This window comes from Mirounga angustirostris, unplaced genomic scaffold (genome assembly GCF_029215605.1).
Source record: "Mirounga angustirostris isolate CCGP_5_RB_7025 unplaced genomic scaffold, mMirAng1.0.hap1 SCAF_16, whole genome shotgun sequence".
NCBI lineage: Eukaryota > Metazoa > Chordata > Mammalia > Carnivora > Phocidae > Mirounga > Mirounga angustirostris.
The window spans coordinates 10,978,949-10,991,022 of record NW_026991724.1 but is presented as its reverse complement, the minus strand read 5'-3'; the positions used below and the strand labels follow the sequence as shown (position 1 = coordinate 10,991,022).

Below are 12,074 nucleotides of genomic sequence, written 5' to 3'. Positions count from 1 at the left end.
ATAGTGGTGACTTTTGTATAAGAGGTTATAAACTATATTTCTTCTCTGTCGTTTCCTGGATCATTTGATTTTTGTACAGTGGGTATCTATTTTTTATAATCAGGAAAAATCAATAACATTATTTTCAGTTAAAATTGGAGAAATCCTATAAGTGAAACATGAAGTTTCCCATCCTTAGTTTTTTAATAATAGAGGTGGCAGAAACCCCAGTATGAGTGCATTCTTGACATGCTTCACAGTTTATTTTTTTATTCTGGGGTAAAAGAAAGCATTTCAAGCTTTGGTCTCAATATACCTTTCAATCTGAATTCTAAAAAGCATCAATAATCTGATCAGGGCTGTTCAAGTTGATACCAGAAGCTCCCCAGCTTTGTTGTCCACAGCACCCTATGTATTTCAGTGATTTTTCTCATAGTGTTCCAAGCCCGAAAATATAACTAACACTTTCATTTAAAAAGTAGCTTAGGTCCAAACAACTTATTTATGTACTAAAATTTAGTAACTCTTTGAAAAAGGAATATATATATATTACAAATATAATATATACATCTATCTATATATGTCTATATGTATGTAATTCATATAGTTGTAAATGTCAGTATATATATTATATATAGTATTTATGTAATTTGAAAATATTTTAATTTTATTTTGAATTAAACAACTCCTTCGTAATTACATGTGTTTACCTGTTGAGTACTGCACAACAGTTCAAAGCTTGGGGTCAGGTCAGACACCACCACCCTCATTTTTGTTCCACACTGATTTCACCTGGTACTGGGTTGTTTTATTTTTTTTTTTATCAACTACTGAAAATCCAGCTTCTTACAGATAGGACGTCACTAAAAGGAAAGTATTACGATCTAATGTTGAAATTGAACTGTCTCAAGCTAGGAAGTTGTCCAGTCTTGGTCAGATACTGAGTATGCCTATATTTCTCTTGAAAAGTTAAAATATCCTGGGAGCCCCTGTGAGTTCCATTCAGCAGCCTGGAGCACCCTAACACACTGCTAGGAATTCGTGTGTCTATCCAGTGCACCTTCAACATTCCTGGAGGTCTTCACTTTACTCAGAAAGTGAATAAAGACACCCTTCCCTCCTACTTCCTTCTTTTCTTCTCTCTTCTTTATTCCTTCTTGTAAATGTTCAGTGTAGGAAATCAATATGATTAAATAAATGTTGTTATTTTATGTAAGCTATTGATATTTCTGGCAATGTATTGAATTAGTGTTTTGTCACTGAGAGAAAAGAAAGGACTCTGATATAGTAGCACATGTTGAAAATGAAGCAGTCACAACTACCTGAGAATTGGTTGAAATCTGATGAATTTATTGATCGAAGGTTTGGTTCCGTGATTAAACCACCTTGACGACAGACTGAATAACCACGAGTCACGCTGAATTTACCCTTTCTGTTACTGTTGACATTCTTCTCTCACACGACCGTGTATAACTGATCAACATTTTATGATCACTCAGAATGAAAAGTAGTGATTGCATCTGCACCTTCTCGTAGGTGTTTGCCGAACTATTGTGAACACGGTGGTGAATGTTCCCAGTCCTGGAGCACCTTTCACTGCAACTGTGCAAACACTGGTTACACGGGGGCTACCTGCCACAACTGTAAGCTGAACACACCTGCTGCTTCTTGCCTCTGTTCTGATTTCCTTGTTCCGTTTCCCTTTCCATGGCTGTGTGCATATTCCATGTATTCCATGTATTCCATGTTCCATGTACTGGAATGCACAACCCTGAAGTTTAGCATCCAGTTGCTTTCTAGTTTATTTTCAATCCACACCTCTTTTCAAGAAGTTGTCAAAGTAGCTTATAGAAATAGATAACATTAAACAGGATAGAGAAGAGTAGGAGAGCTGGCAAAGGGGAAATACGTATAGAAAACAAAAGGCAGCTAAGGATAAACATAAACAATGCAGAATACATAATCCTTCAATTCCCTGGCAACCCCATTAATGAGGATAATGAAATAAGGATGGCAGATAATGATGTTAATCATTAAATAGTTCATTTTATTGAGTATTTTCTAAATGCCAGGCACTGATCTAGTATTTTATATGTCCCAACTCCTTGAATTCTAATGACCACCTTAGTGGGTGGGTATTATTATTATCCCCAATTTACTAATGAAGTAACAGAGAGAGATTAATCACCTTGCCCCAGCCTCCTTAAATAGCTGAGGCATAGTGAGGATGTGAACACTTGCAATTATGCTCCAGAGCCTGGGATCATAACCAACACTCTTCCTATATTATAAACCATGCAATTTTTCTGATGAAATGTTTGCATGTTGGGGAGCCTGGGTGGCTCAGTCGGTTAAGCGTCTGCCTTCGGCTCAGGTCGTGATGCCAGGGTCCTGGGATTGAGCCCTGCATTGGGCTCCCGGCTCAGCGGGAAGCCTGCTTCTCCCTCTCCCACTCCCCCTGCTTGTGTTCCCTCTCTTGCTGTGTCTCTGTCAAATAAATAAATAAAATCTTAAAAAAAAAAAAAAGAAAGAAATGTTTGCATGTGTTGTAAGACTCATTTCATTTTGATGTCCACTTTTTCCGTATGTATGATGGGGAGATCTAAGCGCCCATTTTTCTCATGTCATTACTGACCTTGCCAGGCAACTTAATTCCTACTCCCATCTCCTGTAGCCCTGACTTCAGGCCAGGGTGTTATGTCATCAGACTCCTCATTCCTGTTCTCTTCACTGTGTGCTACTTTGTATTCCTGCTAGAGTTGAGACTGGAATCCTGGGCTCCCAGCCCTGGACATTCTGTAAGGGACCCTCGGAAGTCCTGATTCAGGGCTGGCAAGGGCGTGAGCGGGAGGAGCTCCTGGCATCACCCCTCAGACCTGTACCCCCGCAGCCGGAATCATTCCTAAGGCATCTGTTTATCTGTTGGAGTGCCTCACAATATCATAAAGAATGCCTCCTGTTGCTAAAGCCACACCTCACTGAAACCAGAAGCCAAGTTACCCAGCTAGCTGTCTACTTTACTTTCTTACATCCTCCGTCATCCTAACTGTAGTAACTAACTCAAAACAAAAAGCTAATCGAATGTGTTTTAACTATTTATTTGTAATTATTATCAATGACCAAATCTAAATATAAACACAAACAACTCTGAGGAAAAAAATTGGATAAATAAAATATTTTCATCTGTGGCCACAGTTTGATGAATAAGTTCTTGAACAGATAGTCCAAATGGAACTGAAGGGTTTTGGCCAATAACCATTCTGAGAAATGGGGCCAGGATGACAAACCTGGATATAGTGAAGCCTTGACCATCGTTAGCATAAATAGGGGAAGGGGCAGGGATGCAGTCTTTAAAAGGTTTCATTAGATAGCAGGAAGGGAAAAATGAAGGGGGGGAATCGGAGGGGGAGATGAGCCATGAGAGACTATGGACTCTGAGAAACAAACTGAGGGTTCTAGAGGGGAGGGGTGTGGGGGGATGGGTTAGCCTGATGGTGGGTATTAAAGAGGGCACGTTCTGCATGGAGCACTGGGTGTTAAACGCAAACAATGAATCATGGAACACTACATCAAAAACTAATGATGTATGGTGATTAACATGATAAAAAGAAAAAAAAATAAAAGGTTTCATTAGAAAGTAATATGTTGTAAACAGTCATGTTATAAAGAGTCAAGCAATACACATAAAGCAAATGTATTCCTAATTACCCTCATGCAATCACGTGTCCTTTCTACTACCAGCCCTGACTCTCAAGTCGTGAGTCTATCCTGCCAGCCTCTTTCAAAGAATTTATGAACATATGTATATGTGCATACAGAAGTGAATAAACTAACCATTTTTACTTGCCTGTTTCACTGCACAAAATATAAATGTGACTCTAAAACAATCCATGCTTATATTTTTGTCTATGTCATATATAATAGGAACAAAATAAAACCATCAGACTGTGGAGGAATGGAGAAGTAAATTTGTATGATTATTCAAAATCACTGTAACACTGAGCAAATTAGCTACATTATTTCATATTGTTTAAGTTGTCATTAATATAATTTTCAAAAATTTGGACTAGGTCAAGGAAAGACATTCAGGGCATGACTTACTTCTCATTTCATAAAATAAAAAGCTTGATGGAAATCATAAGTGTATGTGGCCAAGTGTTCAATAAGATGTGCATCATATACAGTTATTAATATCAAACTTTGTACATGGCAAATGTATAATTGTATTCTCAAAAACATCCAATTATGGATTAAAACATATTGAGACCACTTGAGGGCATATTTCATATAAATATTTCTTTTGCTTCCAGTTTTAATTATATTAAATTCTCATTACAGGGCATTACAGAAAGTTTCTTTTATAAAATACTTTTAAAATTATTGATGAGGAGCCTTGGTCAATTTTTTTAAAGATTTTATCTATAGATAATTTTATATGAGAAAGGAGAACAGTTACATTATTTAAAATTTTTCTATTACATAATTGTGGATAAAAGCAGATTATTTTTTTTCCTTTTTAAAATAATTTTTTTATTATGTTAATCACCATACATTACATCGTTTTTGATGTAGTGTTCCATGATTCATTGTTTGTGCATAACACCCAGTGCTCCATGCAGAACGTGCCCTCTTTAATACCCATCACCAGGCTAGCCCATCCCCCCACCTCCTCCCCTCTAGAACCCTCAGTTTGTTTCTCAGAGTCCATCGTCTCTCATGGTTCGTCTCCCCCTCCAATTTCCCCCCTTCATCCTTCCCCTCCTGCTATCTTCTTCCTTTTTTTTTTCTTAATATATAATGTATTATTTGTTTCAGAGGTATAGATCTGTGGTTCAAAAGTCTTACACAATTCACAGAGCTCACCATAGCACATACCTTCCCCAATGTCTATCACCCAGCCACCTCATCCCTTCCACCCCCCACTACTCCAGCAACCCTCAGTTTGTTTCCTGAGATTAAGAATTCCTCATATCAGTGAGGTCATATGATACATGTCTTTCTCTGATTGACTTATTTTGCTCAGCACAATACCCTCCAGTTTAAAAGCAGATTATTTAAGGAGATTATACTATTGTGTTTCAGATGTGAGGTTATTACAAGGTGACACTAGAAATTCCAAAATGGATGTCAGAAGATCCATTTGGGTGGATGTCCGAAATGGATGTTACATTATACTTATAAGCATTTTGATATTTAAAACACATACCTTCTCTTTTGTTGTTTTACCTAATGTAAAAATTATTTTTATTTTGACTAATAATCTCATATTTTCTTAATGACAAAAGGTAATGCCACAGAATTTAATGTCATTCTGCCTTTTTCTGTATTACCTTTCATCCATGTTAATTTTTTTAAAAAAAGAATGAGTTTTGTTTTAAAGTATGTTTTACCTTTTCTCATGGTCAGTAATATACATATTAAATTTCAAAACTTGGTGTATTTTGTGTCCAAATTAAAATTTAAGAGATTATTTTTATACTATTCCATTTATGAGGATCCATTTTTTTTTCTTACAGCTATCTATGAGCAGTCATGTGAATCCTATAAGCACAGAGGAAACACTTCAGGGTTTTACTATGTAGATTCAGATGGAAGTGGTCCTCTGGAACCCTTTCTTCTATATTGCAATATGACTGGTGAGTTACTCAACTTTCATTTAATAGTTAAATTTGCATGAATGCTTTAAACACACAAATTTAAAATGAAACTAGTAGAAAGTTGACCTCCTTTGCAACTTGATTAAAATGTATATTGTTCAGTGGAAGAACTTAACAAAAATCTTTAAAAAATAGTTTAATGGTAATGATTTAGAAATGTTTCATTATTTTCAATGAATCTGGTATCTGTGTAGAACATCTAATAATAGATGTATCTTATTAAGTCCCCAAACAAAAAGGACAGACTATTTCTCTGAGAAGACTGATACATGTGAAAGCTTTGAAAAATACTTACTTTTTAAAAGTAGGTAAACATGACTTGTGTTCTTGAATTCTTTACTTACATAAATTTAAATAGGAATTAATAGTCAAGGAAAATGTATTTGATTAAATTGAACATCCGTTCATGATAAAAGAGAAGGTAAAAACTCAATAAATTACCAATAGAAGGAAATTTCCTTACTTTGTTAAAGAGTACTAACAAAAAAATCGTGTAGCACATATCACACTTTATGGTGAAATATTGAAAGCTTTACCCCTGTTACCAGCATTAACACAAGGATGCCTGCTATTATCACTCTGTTCACCATTATATTGGAGGTCCTTGCCAGTGTAATAAAGAAAGAGAAAGGAAAGATGTAAGTACTGTAAGGGTAGAACTAAGATTCTCATTATTTGTCTATGACCACGTTACCTATTGATTCTCATTATTTGTCTATGACTAGGTTATATTTTAGTATATGTATATATACTAATATATATATATATACACACAGATAAACTATTAAAATTTAGAATGATCACTGGGTATCAAATTAATATAAAAATTAACTACATTTCATTTCTGCATACCAGCAGTAAGCAAAATGAAGTTTTAGAAGATTTTATTGCCAATCACATAAAAAATCTCAAATACATGGTAATAAACCTAGTGAAAGATATGCATGACTTCTACATAGAAAAGTATAAAATGCTCATGAGATAAATTAAAATTCTAAATAAATGAGGAAATATAAAAATTCCATTGATTAGAAAACTCAGTATGGTGTAAATATCAATTCTTCCCATGTAGGTTTTGATTTGGTACAAGTCTGAATTAAAATTCCAGTGGGGTGTTTATTTGTTGGTTGATGTAACTGTTTTGGTGAAAACTGGCAAGCAGGTTCTAAAATTTGTCAGCAGATTTGAAGGGACAGGAAGAACCAAATCAATCTGGAAGAATGAAGTTGAAGGACTCAACTCTAATAGATATAAAGACATTCTACTGACAGGCTCAGTGAAACTGTGTGTGACCGGCATAAGGATAAACAAGTAGATCCGTGAAACAAAATAGCTAAACAGACTGACTCATGTACGTGCAGTTGACTTACTGCAAAGGTGGCGTTGATACACAGTGAAGGGAAGACGGTCTTTCAGCCAGAGGTGTTGGTGAGAGGGGCTGTAGATAAATGTCGTAAAAAAGAATCTTGATCCCTTCACTATCAAACCCAAAACAATGGATTCTAGATGAACTGTGTTGTCTTCTGTATTAGCCACTGGCAACAAATGCCGACTTCAATTCATATTTAATTAAAACTAATTAATGAAACTAAGTGAATGGAAATAAGCTTTAAAAATTAAAATTAAAATTAACAAAAATAAGACTAAATGCCCACTTTTCTCAGTCTCACTGGTCACATTTTAATTGCTCAGCAGCCACCTATTCTATCATTGCGGAAAGTTTGCATTGAATAGCACTGTCAGGAAGTCACAGTTTTCTGGAGCAAAACAAACAGAAAAAGGAAATACTACATTGAAGTAGCAGGTGTTTCAGAGGGGGATTCACTACTTAAGATCAGGCAGTGAGTATCTGGGGAAAGAACATTCCAGGCAAAGGAAATAGCAAGTGCTAAGTGCTGAGAGCAGTGATCTTACCGGGTGCATTCAGAAAATAGCAACAAATCTAGTGTGGTTGGAGTATGGCAAGTAATCGGGGAGTAGTGGGAGAACAAGAGACAGTCAAGTAAGGCAGGGCCAGGAGGGGAAGTCTCATTACTCTGAATGAGACGAGAAAACACCAGGGAGTTTTAAGCAATGATGGATGCCATCTGACTGCCTTTGGTGGGATCATGATGTCGGAAAGTGCCCATTTAGGAGCAGAGGTACACACATACACACACACACACACCCATATGCATGGATATATATAAGGTATAGATCTATATGTATGTGTATATAATTTATGTCCATCTGTATGTCTGTAACAGGAATAGAGACCTGCTTGGAGACCAGTTCAAGTAGTGTAAGGATCCATGCGAGATGATGGTGGTGGCTTGCACTGGATAATAGCAGTGTGGACGAGGGAGGGAGGTTCGACTTTCTCATTGAATACATGTGAGGTGTGAGAAAACAGAAGGAAACAAAAATAACACCACATTTTTAGTTGGGCAACTGGAGTAGTTGAGTTGCCATTATTTGAGATGTGGTCAGAGAAGGTTTGAACGGGGGGCGCCTGGGTGGCTCAGTCGGTTAGGCATCCGACTCTTGATTTCAGCTCAGGTCATGATCTCATGGTTGTGAGATTAAGCTCTGCATTGGGCTCCGTGCTGGCTCAGCACTGGGCGTGAAGCCTGCTTAAGATTCTCTCTTTCCCTCTACCCCTACCTAAAAAAAAAACAGAAAAGAAAAAGAAAGAAGAAAAGAGAGAGAGAGGTTTGAGGGGAAAGACAGCAGCTCAGTTTTACAGTTTGAGTTTGACACGTCTGTGACACATTCAGAGGCAGTTGAGCATGTTGAGAGCAACTGAGAAGGCAGTTGAACATGGGACCAAAAGTTCCTTTGTATTAATATGTAATTCTAAAAACTGGAGGATGGTGGTAAAACCATGGCAACAGATATTTAGGGAAATTAGAAAATTAGAATGTATCTTCAGAGATTTTTCATGTAACACAACCAGATGGCTTCCATTTGCTTTCACAACCATTGAGGACATTGCCTGTCTTAGTCTGTTTGAGCTGCTGTAGCAAGATAACCACAGACTGGGTAGCTTACAAACAACAGAAATTTATTCCTTACAGTTTTAGAGGCTGGGGAGCCCAAGATCAGGGCACCAGCATAGTCCAGCGAGGGCCTCCTCTGGGCCAGACTTCCTGTATCCTCACATGATGGAAATAGCTCTGTGGGGTCTCTTTTATAAGAGGACTAAGCCCATTCATGAGGCCTCCACCCTCATGACCTGATCACCTCCGCAAAGCACCCCCTATTAATACCATTAATACCATTCATTATCTTTGGAGGTTAGGTGATTCAGCATATGAATGAGGGGGCACAAACATTCAGAGCATAGCACTGCCCCAAAAATGAAAGCAACCTCGGACAGCTGATGATACCCACGTTTGTCCCCTCCGCTAAGTTCCCCCTTCCACACGATACAGATTTCCAGGCAGCACCTTGAGTCAAGAGGTTAGGACACAATGGTTGGGGTGAGACAATAGGATCAATATTTTACAAATCTTCCCAATTGGTTCTTAAGTGTACCCAGCTCGGAGATTTGCTGTTTTGGGCCTGTGGTTCTCAAGCTATACAAAACAGAGAATGGGAGAATTAAACATAATAAGTTTGAAAATACCTCACAGAGAGGAAAGGAAAACTTTGCAAATGAAACACAGAACTTTAGGTGTCAACTAACTTTTTGATGTTTCCTGTTTGTCCAGCTTGGGTTGTGAATGAGCTTGAAGAATCTATCAGTGCAACCCTGTGAGTCCTGTCTTCCCACAAATGCGTCCTGTAGTAGTCACGTGGACGTGCTTTAAAAAGGTTGGATTTTACAAATCAGATACCTCTAAGTTGATAAATATCTCGAATCTTTAAAACTTTAAGAAACATAGTAGACACACACGCGCACACACACACACGGTTCTCATTACCCGTGATAGTTACTTTCTGCAAAGCAGCCATAGACACTGAATTAGCCAAAATTGGACCATTCGCTCCTAGAGGAAATGCAGTAAGATTAGGTTCCTGTGAGCCTCTGGTCAGAGCATTCGCATCAGCCGATCAATACATAACCTCATTTGACTTGTGTTTCGGGTTGAAGACACCTTATTTAATGCACACGGTTAATTCATCAACATTGAACTCACAGCCACCAGCACGATAACTCCCACCTCGGTGAAGCTTATTCTAGCACGTGCATTTCCTTGTGAGGCATATCACAGCCTCCTTGTGCTTGGGATACTAGACAGCTCTTCAGCACCCCCCTTGGAGGCCATTTTAAGCAGTGAAATCATAAGAAGAAGCACAGAAATGGAAAAAACATGGCACTGAATAGACCACAAATGAGATACATGTCACAGTATGAGAGCTGAAACAAGGAGACAGAGTGTGGCCTGGTTCAGCTTCAGCTGGATGCGTGTCTACTGGGCAACTCAAGCTTTCTGCTGCTTTGTGCGTGTCTGCAGATGTCCAAGAGCACATTGATTTGGGGGGTACAAATAAATTGTAGTGAGTAAGTGATTCACAAATAATGAGGACCTGCAAATAATGAGTATTGAGTCTATACACATACAAACACCCATGTGCATGATATCTTTCTATGGAATAATTCTAAAATTTATAGGCCATGTGAACTTACATTATCTAAATGATAAGGCAATTATCAATTTCATTTAATTGAATGAATTATTCCATTTCTATTAAATCAGCATTTACCTTGTCATATTACTTTACGAGGTATGTGCCTTAGTCAATGAAGTCTCATGCTAACTGTAACAACTCTAAGAGACATGAAGGAAATATGTATATACACACAGAGAGAGGTGAAAGGTGCTTCAGCAAAATTATCAGAAAGTATTGATGCAGAAGAGGACATTCACAACATTTAAAGCCTTTGAAAAGCAAGCCATTGAGGGCAGAGACACAGATAATTCGGGAGGAGACAGCTAAGTGGCTGTCTTAGCTGTCAGAGGCCCCGGAATATTGAAATACATTCACACTAAAGTGACAATCCCAGAATGTAACAACCCAGTGAAAAATAATGTTACAGCTTGAAACATGTCCTATTGATCTGGTTTTGCAAATGAGGAAAGCAGGGAGGTTGGGTAAAGGCGGGCTGAAGAATCATTGGGGAGCAGTGAGGGACTAAAACCTCTTTTCTCCCGGCCTGAACATTTTTCTTCTAGAAAAGGCTACATTCTATCAATGTCTCATTGCTTGTAGCCAATAACATATTCTCTAGTTATATAAATCAAGTATAATAATTATAAAAACAAGACAAAATGTTGAATCAGTAACTTGCAAATGTATAACTTTAAAAAAATCCAGTTCTCATTCTCAAACATCGCATTGTCAGGACAATTATTTTAGTGGGGAGCGATTGATGAGTGCTAGGGCCTTGGCTCTCAGACTTTGGTGCAAATGCTAATTCCCTGGCTTTAACTCACTCTGTCCCACTGTACCACCACCAAGATGCCTGGATAGAGTTTTGCTGACTCAGTAAATTGGAGGACCAAGGCCTGGTTCTCTGCTCTCTGAAGGAGCTCTCCGTGTGCTTCTGAGACAGGAGCTCCTGAGACCCTCCCCTGGGAAGGCTGGAGAGTATGAGATTTATAACAATAAAATTTTACTTTAGGGATTTCAACAATAAGGCCTTCTTGATAGTTCTGAGAGTTAATAACTAACGATCATTATTCAGATGCAGCCTTGTGGACATCACGCTCTGCTCCACAATGCTGGCTGTTCTTCCCTTTCTTCTCCCAGGCTTTCCTGAACGCAGCTCTTCCTACCTGACCTCCCAGGTTTTAGTCACATCTATCACCCTCTGCTATGAATCCTGAAGGAACACGAGCTCTGCAGCTGTGTTGCTTAAACAGCATGTTTTTTCTTTACACTGTTATCACGCTAAAAAATAGCAGCCAGTAGAAGATAAATCAAGTTCTTAATTACTTAGGTGCTTTACGTACAATCCATATATTAGAAGTCTCTTCAGGGAGACACACTGGTAGGACCCCAACTGCCTTTCAGTGTTTAAGTTTCATAGATTTTTCTGCCTATTGCAGCTGTCTTTCCTGACTCATGTCCCTTTGTCTGCTTTACTGCAACAACTAACTCTCTTTGCATTTGGGTAAAGTACAGTTTTCAAAAATAAAATAAAATAAAATAAAATAAAATCACGACTCTTATACAGATATAAAAATAAAAACTAAAAAACATATTTTAAAGATTTTGTCTAACACATTATTAATGAGGAAACTGGTAAGTTGTTACAGCCAGTTCATAGGAGAATCCAAGGAACAGACATATCTGTTCATCAGTACTATTGAAATTAATGTGCAAATGGAGGTGGGACTGGCTTCTTCCGTAGTGGGTGGTGGGGGAGGGGAGTCCATCGAACTTCTGCCAGGTGGCATTTGCTGGTGCATGGACAATAGTTTCTTGAGAGGAAACAATGCCTTGCTTGCT

General features: G+C 38.0%; 1 protein-coding gene across 1 annotated transcript in view; it reads left to right on the top strand.

Annotated features, from left to right (window-relative positions):
• The window catches only part of CNTNAP4 (contactin associated protein family member 4), a 258,405-nt gene that overhangs the window by 182,290 nt on the left and 64,041 nt on the right, over positions 1-12,074 (top strand). The window contains exons 11-12 of the mRNA XM_064580174.1: positions 1,516-1,622; positions 5,496-5,615. Coding sequence (XP_064436244.1) covers positions 1,516-1,622; positions 5,496-5,615 — 227 coding nt within the window. The remainder of the gene's footprint in view (positions 1-1,515; positions 1,623-5,495; positions 5,616-12,074) is intronic.